Consider the following 18,368-nt stretch of genomic DNA (forward strand, 5'->3'; position numbering starts at 1 on the left):
TCAAATCAACTGCAACTTTATTGTGAGCAATAACATAGTTTTTATTTAATGAGTATAATTGATAATAACATATTGGATAACATTATTATATCGAAACACACTATACATTATTGTTTATATTTCATTTAGTAAAATGCATAAAATTAAACTATTGAAAATTTGTTTATACATACTGTTAACCTATACTCCAATGGTAAACCCATACTTAAATGCACTCAAAGTTTTCTAACTGAAACATATTTACTAACTTCACATCTACTTTTTATAATGACTCAGTTATCATGTAAGATAGTAAAAGTATCAAAGTATTTAAATCAGATTCTCACATTTATCTATATATCTAAGGCCAAGGTTTTTTAATTTGTTGTTTTACGGATCCGCTGGCCCTATTTTACAGATTTTCAGAAAGAAATGAAATTACATTTCATGCTTTTTTATCCCCGCTGATCCTAACAAATACATTGCCCCTGAAATATGAATAAAAATATCTATGTAGTAACTTTTTCCTGAAATTAAATGCATTATTTTAGCATGTTAAAACATTTCTAAAAGAATAAAAATCTAAAAATAATCCGTAATGTTTGTGTGCCTAAAAATAGACAATCAAAACTGACCTTGAAATGTTGTTTGTGTAAATATTTTTGCGAAATAAAACCTCTGTTGAAAGCCCATTACAAAAAAATCGTTTTCATTTTTCTTCTTAATTCCGTAAGATTTTTCATCTCATAGATGAAATGGACCAGTCCAAATGTGAAAGACATCAATTTAAAAGTAACATATATCCTCAAACAATAAGGAATTTTCTTGTTCCTATTATGACATTGATGGTAAAGTGTTATTTTCGTGCAACAAAAACTTTTATTTCAAGTGTTTTTGTGCTTGAAGATCATTATTCACTTTGTTTCCTGAAAGTTGATAAAAAGCAAAGAGTATATGTTTTTTTTTTCGTTATTGAAATGACCATTTGTTTTCCTATTTTTCGGTGGACATAACCATTTTTACAAACTTATGTGATGATGGTATGCCTTGTACGTTTAAAACAGCTTCGCAATAATGTTGGGAACTGAAAATTAAGAAAAAACATACAAAACTATTGTTAGAAAGCTGAAATATTTATCAAATTTATATATATTTCTGCCTTGTAAGAATTTTTTTTTCTGATCGCCGGACCCGACTTTTTCACATAAAAAAATTCGTAAACCAACAAATTAAAAAACCCGGGCCTAACAAGGGTTTACCTACAGTTATTTAGACTATTTAACAAACGCTACATAAGTTTTAAATACTGTTCTAAATGTCAGTTTATAAAGTCATATATCAATAAAAATGTAACAATTATATTAAATTGAAATTCCCACTTCTAACAAACCTTAAAGTGGGATGTTTTGTTAAACACCAGAAAGTATAATCAATTATATGTAGTAAAACAAATTATCAAACGCTGCCTCAGAAACTATGAGATTAGATAGAACTTTACCATAGTTCACATAATGATAAGATGATCTACGAATATTTTTTTCAATAGTCAGCATTCAACTTTTGGCTACTGAGTAAGTAATTAAAGATAAAATACATCAACATTATATTTATTTTTGACAGATTCAGAATGGAGGACCTAGCAATATCCTTTAGTGATCCCCCATAAATTGAATGGCCCTATCTAAAATAGAGTCAAATATCCTTTCCCTTGAATTCTGAATTTTGAATTTTATAGGATCCAAGCTCCTCTCCGCTAGTTGTCTATAATGTAGATTGAAAATACCGGTAAGACTGAATCTCCAACTTGCCTTCATTCTTTAAAATCTTAAGGTATCGTCAACTATCTTGTGACCTTGACCTTTGATCTTTGACCTGATATTAAATAGCCTGTAAACAATCCACATGGCAGAGGCATACATGATATTTGATAAAGATTTGAGGCTAAAGTTAACCCTTAAAAAAGTTATGACCTTGACCCTTGATCTTGAAACTGAATAGGAGTCAATTCATAATACCTGATGAGAATTGGTTGAATTTCACTTCATGACCTTGAATAGAGTGCAAGCAAACCTGATGGCCATGCAGCAAATTCTAGTGAAGTGTAGATACATGAGTAGAGCTGCATAATGCTTACAAGCTTCAATCTTGTTATGTTAGGATCTTCACCTTTGATCCCTAACCCTAAATTTAAATCAGCTGTAACCAATGGCCATGCAATGGCTAATATTTGATAAAGACGGATACAAGACTGGATTCTAGAGCCTACAAGAGTGGTATAGACAAAACACACAAATCAACAATGGCTTTTCAAATCCTTGTGCAACTAACTTGCAAATGGATAACTATGTAAAAAAGTGTCACATGTTCCTCAAGTCATAACAACAGAATAACATGTGCAAACAAAATCAATTCACATCATGAAATTAACTGTAAATACAAGATATTTTCATTAAATTGGAATTTGGCATGATTTTTTTGTATTTGGATGAAAAAAATGAAAACACACACTTTCTGATATATGGTACATATATTTATGACAATATCTGAAAATAATGACAGTCCAAAAATAGTCTTGTTATCTAAGATATAAAATCAAATATTCACCATAAATATAACTCTTCCAAATAACCTTAATATAAGTACACAAAAACAAGGTTCTTCCTAAAATTTCTACATCTATAGAACTTGCAAGTGGATCTTCCTAGAGGTAAAAACACCATTACTATTTTGTAAACAAAAAATGACTGAACTATACACATCAACCTTTCATTTTTTGCAAAACAATGTCTCTAACCTATTTGCAACACCTTATTTAAGTTGGTAAAATTCTTCTTGTGTTATTTCATTTCAAGATGATTTGTTTTTGCATCCTTTTAATTCTACATGAATATTTCTACAAAGATCGATTGTCAGGAAAGTATAAGCACTATCAACAACAGTACTTTCATACCAATATATCAATGTCATAGAAATTGTAGCACCTACTAACTATCTATCATTTGAATAATAAACTTGAGATACCAAAATCCACAAGTGACTATCTTGAGAAACACACCACCAGTGCCGAATAAAAAAATATATAACTGAAATATAAATAAAATCTCTGAAAAGCCTAAATATCGCCAACCAATACCTATACAAACATTTGTGAAAATTACTAAAAACCAATACAAATATCATGCAATTATTTCAAACTTAACTTTACATACAAATAACTATAATAAGCTTTATGCTATTATTTATCACTGCATAACAATAGTAATTACTCTGTCTGTCGGCACTCTCTATGTCATACAATAAATCGTTAGATTTTACAGAAATGTCCTAACCTTTATACACAATATTGGGTTTACAAAAATTGAGCTCCATATCAATAGTGAACTATGGGACTATTATGTACAGACAATCTTTATATAAGTTATAATACAATAACCCATTTGTTTTTATGGTTTTCATAAATTTCATACACAATGTTAGGAGTGTTACAAAGAAGGTCTTTTAAGATTTAAAGATTTTTCGAAGGGTAAGTTCAGTTTTTAATGAATATGATTGTCAAAATTTTTCGCACCAAAGATATAATTATCATGTACATGTACTTTCATATATTTAATTGTTGTATATACTATTTCAGAGTCATTCTTGTTTATTTCATCATGAGTAATTTGTTTGTTGTTTATGTCTTGTTGTTGTCCCGGACTTTGTCACATTTTTTTACAGCTCTACATGGTTGTCATCTTATTTCTTATCTTATATATGATGTAAATTTCTTAGAAGTACATGTACATCAGCTTAAGCTGTTTTCTCTGGGATTGGATAGCTTATAATGAGGCCCTTGATGTCATTCTTCTAATTTCGTCACAATACTACCACTTTTGGGTTTTAATTTCTAAGATTGTAAGGAAGACACAAGATCTTGTCGTACATAACTTGCACAATATTAAAACATTGTTTAAACCTGTAAATATTTTGAACATTGTAACCAGTTAATTATAGTTTTTTCATGATGACTAAATCTACCACACTTAAAACAATTTTGACTTTGCAATGTTCAAAATGTTTACAAGCTGACAAGCAAATGGTAGGCATTTTGTTGGTCTTGCAAAGTCAATAAACATATCAACATTGTGGCAGCAACTGCTTGTTTAAATAAAAAGTATATTACATGTATACAGAATCAGTTGTGAAAACAAAATTCTTTATCTAAGGAAAAGCTTGTAAGGTTGACTAGCTTGAATAGGAAGGATTTACAATGGACAAACACAAAAACCTCATGAAATACAATCCATCAACATTAAAGTACTTTTAAAATTACAGTTTGCATCCTCAAAGCTCCTGGAAAGTCTTCAATATTTGAATAAAAACTCATGCCCTGCAAAAATGACAATTTGTCTTATGATGTATCCCTTCAACTGGTTCATCTCTATAAGTATGTATTAAAATGAAAACATTCTAACAAATATAAACAGCCATCAATTTCAACTATACAAGGTAGCTATATGTATTACACAACCAACATAAACCTTCTATGATACTGATTATTTTTTCTACAAACCAGAATTTAGATAATACATGGAAGCTTATATCCATGAGCATATTATATAGATATTTATAATACTATCATCTGATTACATTTTTTGCATGCACTATTTAAAATTTTCCCCTGAAATAAAATTTTTATGGAAGATCGAGTATTGTCCATGTATAGAAATTTGAAATCTTGTTGGGTTTTTTCTTAGTTGTATGTATACTGGTGCACTATTCTTCAAAATAAATGTGAATAGATATTGTCAAAACTAGATTATGTGTCCGTTCTATAGACTTTACTTTCAATAAAGTGAAACACCGACCTTGATGTTACTGTAAAGCATAGACTGTAGTGGTGAACCATTTACATTTAGTACCATATATATCTGACATAAGTATCTAAACCCAATACATAACCAAAGTCACAAGGGTAAATTGATATTCCTTGCAGCTTGATGCAAGTAGGACATCTACCAAAAAATCTTACACACTAATAAAGCAATATTAATAGTAGTATAATTCATGTGCAGAAATTCTCATATAAGGCACTTTAATGTTGGTAAAAGCATAGGTTAAAGATGTGTCACACTAAGTATTTTGATGTTCACATAACACATGGCACTTAAGTATTCACTTCATCTGGCCTCTATTTATAGATTTTGTGTAATATTTGCATCCCATATATGCATTTTATTTAATACAATATCAAACTGGCAAAAAATTCAGAACAATAAGGATCTAGTTTTTTGAGTATGTGCATTTCATAAAAAGGGTTGAAAAGTCATTTAAAGCATGAAAGAGTTATCAGATGTGATATTCCAAAAGATAGGTAAGACTCAGATTGTAGGATCGCATTACACATTTCATACATCTGGAAAATAATTTAGTGCAAAGAAAAAAGAACAGATTGTCAAATCTTTATCACCCTGTCTGAATTCATCCACAACTTGTAAGTCTTTGTGTATTTTATGATCATCAATGCCTATTAACTGATGATAACCATATCAATTACAATTCTTCCTTTTGGCAATTATGGTTGTGGAGATCTTTATAAAGTATCAAACTTTGACTTTAATTACTGTAAACCAACTTATTTTCATGAGCAATTCATTTTCCAGATTAGAAAAATAACACAAATATAAATCGTTGCGTCCCTAATATGTAAAACTTTGATCTTTCCTAATATAACTACATCAAGAAATTGAAAATCCCGAACTTTAATCGCCGCAAAATAGGCTAGAAAGGGTGAAACACGAAATCAAGTATTCACGAAATTAAGTTGGTTTACAGTATTTAGAGATCATATCAGAGCTAATGATTGGTAAGTTTGCTGTTGTATAGAGTAATGTTAGGATTTTCGACATTCAAAGAATGATAGAAATACTAAACTTGTTTATGATCAAAGCACCTAAGGTCACAAAACAATGGTCTTGGGAAATAACTTAAAATTGTGCCATCTTGTTTGCATTTGAAATAGAATCAAAGCTGGACATGACTATTGGATGTTTAATCGTTTATTTTTTTATTCAGAATTGTTTATCTCAATGTTAACTTATGTAAGAAAGGACAGAACTCTACATATTAAAACAAAAGAACAAGTATCTTTCAGGACTTTCAAACCTATATGAAGGAAGTTAAGCTATTATAAGGGAGCAGGTTATACTCACTCAAAAAAAAACTTTTACAATCACCCCACATGTATAAATATGATTGGGTTTTTAAAATCAAAATACCTGATAACACAAATCCATGGTCTGATGTATATAACAGACATTATGAAGTATAAATTTGACACATTAAAAATCTGACCTTATTTACAGCACTGCTACAGTTATTTACATACTCTTAAAAACTTTATTTGTTTACATTCTGATTTTATAGGTATTTAACAATATTAAATTAAGCCCTGAGTTCATTCAATTTTTCATTTTGTATATTCAAACCACATTCAGCAAACTGTTACACTTGCAATAACTTATCAAAATAATCACTTACTCAATATCAATACTGAAACAAATTCAGAGGTTATCGAATATTAACTGTGTTAAAATATTGATAAACTGTCTCACTTTCAAATTATAAAGACAAAAATTGTGTTTTAGAAAAATTACATATTTAAAAATTTATCTTATATAAAACATAGTAACAAAGATTAGAACAACAAAAAAATCTTCCCGCTAAATGCTGTTAATCCTTCTTCCTAAATACTTTTCAAAATTGTATGAATCGTCACATTTTAATGAAGTAAACAACTCATTTTCGTCCAACAACATACATCTCTATTAGGTATTTTTGATTAATAGATTACATCTAAAATATCTGACTGTCAACTGCGAATTCCAAATTCCTCCACGACTTGATATATAAGTTCTTTAATTTGGGTGCGTTTAATTCTTACATATTCCTGAGTCACTAAATCATTCAGATGAATGTTGTAACCTTCACATAACTCTTTACATAAATGTTCTGCTGTAGCTATCAAATAAACTCCACAGTCATAACCTGCAAAACACAAAGTAATCAAATAAACTCCACAGTCATAACCTGCAAAACACAAAAGTATTCAAATAAACTCCACAGTCTTAACCTGCAAATCACAAAGTATTCAAATAAACTCCACAGTCTTAACCTGCAAAACACAAAGTATTCAAATAAACTCCACAGTCTTAACCTGCAAAACACAAAGTATTCAAATAATCTCCACAGTCTTAACCTGCAAAACACAAAGTATTCAAATAAACTCCACAGACTTAACCTACATAACACAAAGTATTCAAATAAACTCCACAGACTTAACCTGCAAAACTCAAAGCATTTAAATAATTCATGGCAGCTATAAGATTGTTTTCAAATTAGTTCTAGTCTAAAACAATCATTTTGATCTTATTATAATCTGAAATGTCAAAACATAAAAATTTCTTTTTAAGAGTTAAAAGTTATTTTTCACTTACTTTCCTAGCAGTAAATATTATACCTTTAAGACATTTCACTTGCTTGTTGAGTAGTTTCAACACTTGATAATACTTAATGTTTTGCACAGCATATTTTTTTTGTTTTAGCATACCAAGTCATTTGTGAACAGGAAAACTCTAAATATGGTAATCAGATGTAATCATGAAAGTTTTTGAAAAAAACATAATTTCTTTGAAATTCAACATAAACTTTTAAATTACAAAATTGTTGACACACAACCAAACCTTGTTCTTTGGAACAGGATAGTGTCCAAAACTATGAGAAGTTGTGGTATTTTATCAGTTACAGTAAAGTCCCTGTTGGTTCAATTCCTTTTAATATCTTATTAGTAGAACCTGGTTTACTCAAGTATATTTTGAAGTCTTAAAAAGTCCAGGGCAGGGGAGATAACTTCAGCAATACATATATCCAATAACTAAACTGGATATTACTCAAACTACAAATCTAGCAGATTTTAAATTATTCTGTATTACATTCCTTTTACTTGTTTCCTGAAAGAAGTCAAACTATATTTGTAAAACAATTATCAATTACACAATCATTGTTCTTTACATTATATGAAGCAAAGAAATTTAGAACCACATATTTATAAAATATAAAACTTTATTTATATGGTAACCAATACTTTTTCAATCAAATCTTGAATTAACATATTTCTATATATGTGTGTGAGTTAGCGGCAATATATATGAAATAGGAATAAATATTGTTAGGCATTCAATTAAATCCAAGTATTAAGCTTTAATTTAATTTAAATGCATTTAAACATCAAGCCTAATGCCTAAACATAAATAGGCAAGATAACATTTCATTTATTTAGAAAATTGACAAAAGTTACAACTCATCACTGTCAAGCTGATGACCAAATATGGTCATTCTTTTCTGTAGTTACTGAGAAAAGTGTGAGGAAAACATTTGTTCCCTTTCAACATATTGAATAATTTAAAATATCGGCAAACAAGAAGTAGGTGTTCTTCAGAATGTTCAGATCTGTTTGTACAGGATTCATAGTGTTATCAAAGATAACTGAACTTACTGTTTTCTTGTTGAGGTCCGTCCATTTCTATAAACTTCATTCTTCCCATAGGGGCTGCAAGAATCACATAAAAATAATATCATTGAATATGAATGAAAGCAGAGGTGGCACAATGTATATGTCAAAAAGATCCAATGACATAAAAGAACATATGGAGGTAACATTAAGCTCCAAATCCAGTTTTAAAAAAGTTATCAATAAATTTAAAGTAAAAGTATAAATAATTGGGAAGTATTTCTGATTATTATGAAATTATGTATATATTTAGAACTAGATTAACTGCATTGGAATATAGAAAAATGTAGCATTTAACCTTCAAGAGATACAATAGATTAATAAACAGCTGCTGTGCCAGGAGTAAAATTTACACCTGTCAAATGCATACTGAAACTGTTGCAAGAACAAAATGGATAAGCTCAGTAGTAAGTGCTCTTCCACTCAAAAATTTCATAATACCTAAAATTTCTTCTCTCATTTTTCAATGAATTTGAGAGTTGAATTATAAGATACTGTAATATAATGTAAATTAAAAAAAAAGAATGGTTATGCGAGCATATTCCTGTACTTACCATGTACATGAGGCTGAATCTTATATGCTAATTTTTTGGCTATATCTTCATTATGTCTGCTACAGGAATCGTAATGTCTAAACTCTTGTTTACTTCTTATATACACTAATAAACTCCTGAAATAATACAATAGTATATGTATTTTCAAATAACATATTAAACTAATCTAAAATAAAAAAAGGTTACTTCAAGAAAACCGCCCAAAGCTTTATTTATATCTACCCTTATTGAATTATAGTAAACACTTATCTAACAAGCCCTTGAAGAAAACTTAAGGCTTTACATATTGCCAGGGACTGTCAATCACCTCTTTATCATATTTATTACATATATAATATAGTTATTGAAAATGTCACAAAATCTGAGCATACCAGTAAGCTCATTAACAACATGTACTGCTAAAAAAAAGTCTCAACTGATAACCTTCACCCCATTTTCATTCATATTCTCAAAAAGTTTAATTCTATTAAAGAAAAATATTGTTGTTTGTGAACACTATTTGTTATTACACTTCAGGTGTTTGGCAACAATGAATATGATAAGTATAATTTATCTCATCAAAGGCATTTCATTCATTTTGGATCTGGGTTTTTTTTTTTGGCACTTTTTTATACACGTTCTTGGATATCCAAGTAATAATTATGTAATAATGAACTGTGTGTGTGACCTTAAACATGGAAAAAAAACATTGCAATACTATATATTCATCTAAAGATTGACAATGACATAAATTAAGTGAAACTTTTCATTAACTATAGTGTATTTACCAATGGGAGCCACCTGCTGTTTCTGAATTTTCGTTGTCATTGACAGGTAGAAATACAAACTGTTTTGTTGGCAGATTAAGTGATTCTAGGCTAGAAGTAAGGTCTGCTGCTGAAAACCCAATCAAAATATTATTGCATTATCATACAGAATCCATAACATCTCAAATCATTTAAAAAATGTCAGAAGGGGTATTTTATTTGATTTATCTCAATAAATCTTTTTTAATTTCCCATCTCATAGGCAGCTGCTATATTCCTCAATCTTGTGGTGACTACTACTATTATTGTTTAATCAGCATTAGCATTAACACAACTAGCATCTTCTACAGAAATTTGGTCTCACAACAGGTCATCATATTTCTATTGGATTTTTTTTTAAATAAGATAATTTCCAAATGAATGATGGCTTATGCTCTCGAAACAATCAATGAATAAAAGCATTGCCAATATGACAAAATCACTAAAGGCATGAAAAATAAGCAATTAAATTAGAAAAAGAAGTAAGGTCAACCAGCATGAAATGCATGTCAAAGTGCATAAATTGTTTTTGTTCTATATTTTATTATATAAGATCTAACAAATTTGTGATATATAATCTTCTACTGAAGAAAATTCCAGAATTTCTGTACATTCATTCAAAATTTGCCTTTTCATACACAGCCATCATGGTCATTAAGTTTCTGAGATCTTAACTTGGATGTAAACCATCAAGTAAATCCATTTAAGGATATAATATAGGTAAGACAAAACTTATTTTTGTGAAAAGCTGTCTTTACCCTTAGATGCATCCTTTAATATGCAAAGTTCTATGATTGGTGAAGTATAGGCAATGCCACCTACAATCTTCTTTCTGCATATGGTTTGTCTCTCACAGGTGAAACTGCAATCTCAACTTATATTGTTGTATGATTAATAACTTCTGAGAAATGGTTGAGTTGATGTACATGGATATGGAGACCAGGGGTGCCCCAATAGTCCACCTCAACTTTGTTGGGACTAAAAAAAAAGCAGATAAAAAAGATACATACCCTGAGCTAGTTTTATAAATTGGGCCACATCAGGAGATATCAATGCTACTCTATCTGCTGAATGATTGAATTTCTCTCGTTCAAAATATCTGAAATGAAATCAAAACTTTCTAAGATTAAAAAAATATGTCATTGGAAGTAAATGCTAATGGTTGAAAATCGCCACTTTAGTCAAAAATGATTTTTTTTGCTTTCAGACTAGGCAAACAGTTTTTTTTTTAGTAAAAACAGCATTGACTGTTGTTTTCCACTCATTTTCACATCATGACTTCCTGACTGTATTACATTGGGAGATAACACATCAGCCTCACCTGAGGGTACAAAAATTGCACATTTTTTTACTTTTCTAAAACCGCCAAAAGCAATATATAGATATATATGAAAAATTGCTGTTGCATCAACTTGATAAAAATTTAAAATAATACCCAATTTATGAATAATACCGTTCCAACAACCAGGCGAATATATATATATATGTAGTCACCTGGTCATTGGAACAGTATTATTCATAAATTGGGTATTATTTTTAGTTTTTATCAAGTTGATGCAACAGCAATTTTTCAATTTATTATAAGTAAAGATATTCAAGGACATAGACAATTTATAGCTTGTCCAAGATTGTTAATTTTTGAAAGTTTTTCTAATTTTCTCCATTTAAAAATGAATGCTAACCAAGGATCTGCGGTGGATCAAAAATGACTGAAATTCTTATTTTTATGATAATCACCCCAGATGCATGCATGGCACAGCATTCAGAATAAAATGCTTCGCTGGGCGCAGCTTGATACGACCGCAGAGGTCGAACCCTGAAAAGTTGGGGCAAGTATGGACACAACATTCAAGCTTGATACAGCTCTGAATTTGGATTGTGATTAAATATTTGACACAGCATAGGTTTCTGACACACAAAGAATGTGGTCTAAGAACTTCAATTTTTTTAATTTACCTATTATGGTCCAATGTCCAAAATCAAAATACATGGTTAGATTCAGCATATCAAAGAACCCCATATATTCAATTTTTGTTGAAATCAAACAAAGTTTAATTTTGGACCCCAACTTGGACAAACTTGAAAACTGGTCCCATAATCAAAAATCTAAACACATGTTTAGATTCAGCATATCAAAGTACCCCAAGAATTCAATTTTTGTTAAAATCAAACTAAGTTTAATTTTGGACCCTTTGGACCTTAATGTAGACCAATTTAAAAAACGGGACCCAAAATTAAAAATCTAAATACACGGTTAGATTTGGCATATCAAAGAACCCCAATAATTCAATTTTTGATGAAATCAAACAAAGTTTAATTTTGGACCCTTTTGACCTCAATATGAACCAATTTGATAGCGGGCCCACAAATAAAAATCTAAATACATGGTAAGATTCAGCATATCAAAGAACCCCATATATTCAATTTTTGTTGAAATCAAACAAAGTTTAATTTTGGACCCTTTGGACCTTAATGTAGACCAATTTAAAAAACGGGACCCAAAATTAAAAATCTAAATACACGGTTAGATTTGGCATATCAAAGAACCCCAATAATTCAATTTTTGATGAAATCAAACAAAGTTTAATTTTGGACCCTTTTGACCTCAATATGAACCAATTTGATAGCGGGGTCCACAAATAAAAAATCTAAATACATGGTTAGATTCAGCATATCAAAGAACCCCATATATTCAATTTTTGTTGAAATCAAACAAAGTTTAATTTTGGACCCCAATTTGGACCAACTTGAAAACTGGGCCAAAAATCAAAAATCTAAATACATGTTTAGATTCAGCATATCAAAGAACCCCATATATTCAATTTTTGTTAAAATCAAACAAAGTTTAATTTTGGACCCTTTGGACCTTAATGTAGACCAATTTGAAAACTGGATCCAAAATTAAAAATCTAAATACAGGGTTAGATTCGGCATAACAAATAAATAAATGTGGTCAAAGATTTTACAAATCTAATGCGCCATACTGTGCAATTAAAGATTACTTCTTGAAATTTTTCAATATTTGAAATTTGAAAAAAAAAATAATATTTGAAGAATAATTCTTTTTAATTTCTGAAATCTGAAATGAGAAAAAATTGACCCCCCACATTTTCTTTTTACCCCCCCTTTTTTCCCCCAAACCATAATTACCCATTTAAATTTACCATAGTGCTAACTTAATCTATTTTATAATAGAATTTAAAATATAGTGTCAAATCTTTCATATGGATTTTTTTGTAAAAAAAAAGATGCAACATTTGCAGATATTTTTACTGGTCTTCCTTTATAAATATGCATTTCTTTAAACATAATTTAAAAGCAGTGTAAGGGAAGTAACCAAAACGTTGTATTTGGATTACCTCCCTTACACTGTTTTAAATTATCTTAATTGTTCATTAACCATTTCTTTATACATAATTTAAAAGCAGTGTAAGGGAGATAATTTCAATGATGTATTTGATTTATCTCCCTTACACTGCTTTAAATTATGTTTTGTACTAAAGTATTTGTCCATTACCCAGGACAACCTTGTTTTCCCCCCTTTTTTGCCCCTAATATTTAAACGGTTTGAGCCATAACCCCCCAAAGCAAATCCTAACCATCCCTTTGTGGTATGGAAACTTGTAGTATAATTTCAGAGAGATCCATACACCGTTCCACAGTTATTGTCTGGAAACTAGAAAATGCTTATTTTTGGCCCCTTTTTGGCCACTAATTCCTTAACTGTTGGTACCATAACCCCCAAAATCAATCCCCACCTTCCTTTTGTTGTATTGAACCTTATGGTAAAATTTCATAGAGATCCATTCACTTAAACTAAAGTTAGAGTGCGAAAACTAATGCATCTTCGGACGACGACGCAGGACGACTACGACGACGCCAACGTCATACCAATATACGACCACAAAAATTTTTTTGCGGTCGTATAAAAATGAGACCAAAAGTGAAAAATATGCATTTAACACTCATTTGCAGACATTTGGTTAGATTCCCTTGGTTCAAGTAAATATTTTTTTAATGCATATGTATTGTTTCAATTTAATGATTTAAGTTGCTTAACTTTTTTATATTTATACAAAAGTCATTTAAATCCAGAAATTTTCATAAGAGGGGGCCCACTGACTGCCTAAGAGGGGGCCTGCTCCAGTCATGCTTCAGTGATTCCCTATATAATTAACCAAATTTTTCCCACAAAAGGGGGGGCCCGGGCCTTCTGAAAAACCCTCTAAATCCGCCTCTGTACCATACACAGAATAGAATTCCTTATTGAACTTTAATTGATAAACAATATTTTTTTCTATAAATCTGCAACAATGCTAAATATCTAGATGGTAATGCCTGAATAGTAGAAAAAATTGTGTAACTGACAATTTAAGGCCTTTAATGGTATTCTCAGGCATGTCAGGCATAAAATTAAATTGGATTTGTTCAGTACCAACAATAATTTAATCATATTAATGGGTAGGATACAAATGGCAAGATATATCATTGCAAAAAACAAAAAATTATAGCACTGTGAAAGATCAAGCACTTCCTTTTAAGTTTCACCACTTCTTCCTGTCAGTATCAAAAACAGAAGTCACTTCTTCCTATGATTCTGAAGTACTGTGAGCCCTGCATTTTTATTTATCTTTAAGTATATTTTACTTTTTCTTTGTTGATGGACTTGCAAAATGATAAATTATAAAATTATGAATTGTTTAGTCTCTAAGAAAACCTACAAGATTTCCATCGCTTTCTTGCAAAATGGATGTAAATTGGGTAATTACATTACAATGATGTTTTTTCTTAATCAGCAACTAATTGTAATTATAGACCTTATCCCTATTTTGGAATATGCGACACTTGACCTGAGATTTTGCGGCACCTGAACTATTGATATCATACATATGACTTTTGCATTGAGGCTTCATACTTGTTTTTATTATGATGTCAAAAATTTAAGGGAACTTCTGAGATGTCATGTTATGACGGCAAATAGCAATATTGTATAAAGCGGTAAGGTACATTGTAAGAATAGAAAAAAATCGCTATTTATTCAAATTTCAGATAAGTTTTGAAATTACACAACATTTTCATGATGTGGCAAACCAGTTGAAGCTACCTGGGATACGGTATATAAAATGTGTTGTGCATAGAACTTTTCGTACAAACACTTCAAACAAAGCATTTTTAATGACTTTAATAAGTCTTCAAAAAAATTGCATCATAAACTATCAAAATATCAAATTTTTTTTTTTCGATTTCTAAGCTTTTACCTCCCTCAGCTCATTACTGAAAACCTTTGTTTTTGCAACATTTGACCCAAACAGAAAGTTGTCCAAGTACAGTCAAACCTGTTTTTAGCAGTCACTCATGGGAAGTATCAAAAGTCACTGCTCATGAGAGGTGACCTTTAAAATGAGGTTTTAAAAAATCTGATTCCGACCGCATGTAGCCCAGATTCAACAAATTGCTCTAGTGTTTTTGTGTTGGTTCGTGGTTCAATTGTTAAGACCAATGGCTACAGTGCTGAAGGTCCAGGTTCAATTCTGACTTGGGGTGCTGGAAATTTCAGTACATCAGAAGAGTGATGTTCACCCTCCCACACACATCTCTGGTACCCAGAGTTTAAATTAAAATGTGTACATTGGGGGCCTCGGTTAGTCAATGTTGCCCCTAACTTTGACCTGGAGATCAATCTGCTGATAACTCTTCTGTTTGTCTTTTCCCACCGAGCAGCCTGGTGGTTCTCTTCAAGTACTTCGACTTCCTCCACCATAATAACAGACTTTTCCCAGTGTCCTAGCACTCCCTTTGAGTTGGGGTAGGGATTGTCCTTGTAAATACGTTAGTTACACATCTTCATTTATCCCAATAGGGAGTATACCCAGGTTCCACTGTACCCTCTCAGCTCTCGAGGGGTGCTTTGAATAACAGAGGGACATAACTTACATACATACATTGATAGAGTTATCGTTCGTTCGAGCAGACAAAAGAAAAATGGCAGATTCTAGTGCTCTAAATTTGAAGAAAACCTTCCAAATGATTAATATTTGTGGAGAAATAAGTCGATTGATAAGATTTTCAATGGAAACTGAAAGGAGTAGAACACGAGAAATTCACAAATCCACCTCACATTGCAAGATCTAGTAGCAAGCTGGTCTTCGATTCTCATTTTGAACTCGATACTAAACACATAAATTTTTTCGTCATGATTGTATTTTGTTTGTTAAAAACATAAAAATGACAGTTGTGAATAAAAGGTTGAAATGACTATTTCGTGTGAAAATTAGGTGACAGCCGACCGCGTAAAACAGGTGACTGTGACCACCAAAAACAATTAGAGAAAACGTTAGAGAGGGTCTGAAAGTGACTGTTAGAGACAGGTGACCTAGAGACAGGTGATCGCTGAAAAAAGGTGACCATTAAGGTATGTTTGACTGTAAGTGTTTATTCCAGGACTAAATAGCTGCAAGGTATATAAAGTATCAAGTAGATGATAAAGTTAAAATAAATATGATCAGAACATCAAAGTTGCTATAGTATACAGTCCAGTACTGTGGAAAGGGTCTGTTGTAGTAGTTAGGCTGGGTGTTTCATCTTCCCTATTTGGATTCAGGGGTCAGACATGTCAGAGTTGTTTAAATCTGATATTTAATATATTATAATTTCCATCATGGGTCATTGGGACGATTTCGCTGTATACACTATGTCGTCTTTGTCGATGTCATATAATTTGGATCTATAACTTAGATTTGCAAGTTCATTTTGGAAATACACATGACTGCTGAGGATGTCCTTTTTTCAAGGAAATGTCAACTTCATACATGTACTTGTTGTCTCAGGGTCAAGAGCAAATACATTTCTGGAAGAAAATGTTTCATAATTTTTGTCTTAAAATAGCACAAATAAAGATCGACATACTCGAAACAAAAGCCTATTAGAATATCATTCAACCAATGAGGACCGTCAAGTAAATCAATATCAGATTTTCGCACTAAACTGTCGTTAAAACTTAGAACAACATCGTTTTCTCCATCTGCCATGATTATAACTCCATATTAATACGTCACTTCCGTTTTTCTGATTGGCCTTTGTTGACAACTACCACTTTATCTGGAGGGAAATTTAAAATCATGTTTAGCTGCAACTTTTAGAAAAATATATATATATATATGTGGTTATGTTCCCGTGAATGCGAAATTGAAAGAGGAATATATCCACACTGGGACAAAGATAATATTTTTTTTTATTTCGGCTGCCCTTGAAAATGGTTAGATCGGTGAGCTCGAGAACTTAAAGGGGTACTAGCTGTCAAAATCATGTTCACCGATTTGACTCAAATTCTCATATTTGATTTATAACATAGATCTACTAAAACACATATCCAAATTACAATAAGTCTGAAATAAACAGTTAACAATGCATATACTAAATAATATATATTAGAATTTCGTGTGTATTTTAGTTTAGATGCCATCTTATTAATTATCGAGATGACCTCCGAAAATTGACGATGGTCACATAACACGATATAAACATAAACATATATATAAATAGATAGCGACCTCGTGCAATTGGATTTTTCTATGTCTGTTTGATTTCATGATATAGGTTTAAATAATAAGTAAATTAACGTTTTTACCTATATAAGAATGAGTTTTTGTGGATCGAATCAGTCAAGCAAATGATTTACCTTTCTTTCACTTTCAATGTTGACATTCTTTTCCTGTTAATAACTTAACACGCATAATACATGCGTAATCCATCTCTAGCTAAGGGGTTAAATTGAAGGTCGCATGAATACGGATTCAATGATGTCGAATTATTCACTTGCAAGTGAATAATTCATTCTTAGCTTATTTTGACAAAATTGAACCATACTGGCTGCTAAAAGCGAATTATCATTTCACTATTTCACTTGCATTAATGATTGAACAAATAAAAATCATATTTTATTTTTTTTTTATATATCTCGTAGCTAGTGCCTCTTTAAAGGTAAATAGGCAAAGTTCAACAACATTTACACAGCGACAGTTTATACTAACTTAGTATAGACTGTCCCTGATTTACATAAATTTTATTAGATGTAATATTCATACCCTATTAAACTTTCCACTTAAATATTTCATAAATTAAAGAACCGTTCTTGCATGTTTTTACATGTATATATAGCTTCATAATTTTATTGTATTATTCAAGGATTTGTATTATTGATCATGTACATGCTTAAACAATATTCAAAAACAGTTTTCATTTATTACTTCATCACTAAGGACATCCTATCATTTAGTGCCAGATTGATTTAGATAAAGTTAATAGGACACATACTTTTTACAGCGGATGACCGTGAGGGCATTCCGGTGTTATGTTGCCACAGACATGTTTACCCACGTAACGCGTTTTTGACTGATAACCGAACGTATTTCGTATAATTACGCGGATATTATCAAGTGCAAAATAGCATTCCTTATCGCTTGTTATATATTAATTTCATCAATAAATATGCATGAAAATAAT

At 30.8% G+C, this 18,368-nt stretch overlaps 1 protein-coding gene across 1 annotated transcript; it reads right to left on the bottom strand.

Annotated features, from left to right (window-relative positions):
* Positions 1-16,913, bottom strand: LOC127707770 (sentrin-specific protease 8-like). The gene is made up of 6 exons (XM_052212534.1): positions 16,773-16,913; positions 10,877-10,965; positions 9,849-9,957; positions 9,082-9,197; positions 8,513-8,566; positions 1-7,005 (listed from the first exon to the last, which is right to left on the bottom strand). Exons 1-6 carry the CDS (start codon positions 16,892-16,894, stop codon positions 6,830-6,832), a joined length of 666 nt encoding a protein of 221 aa, XP_052068494.1. The 5' UTR covers positions 16,895-16,913; the 3' UTR covers positions 1-6,829.
* Positions 16,914-18,368: the final 1,455 nt, after the last annotated feature.

The sequence above is a fragment of the Mytilus californianus genome, unplaced genomic scaffold (genome assembly GCF_021869535.1).
Source record: "Mytilus californianus isolate M0D057914Y unplaced genomic scaffold, xbMytCali1.0.p SCAF_1, whole genome shotgun sequence".
NCBI lineage: Eukaryota > Metazoa > Mollusca > Bivalvia > Mytilida > Mytilidae > Mytilus > Mytilus californianus.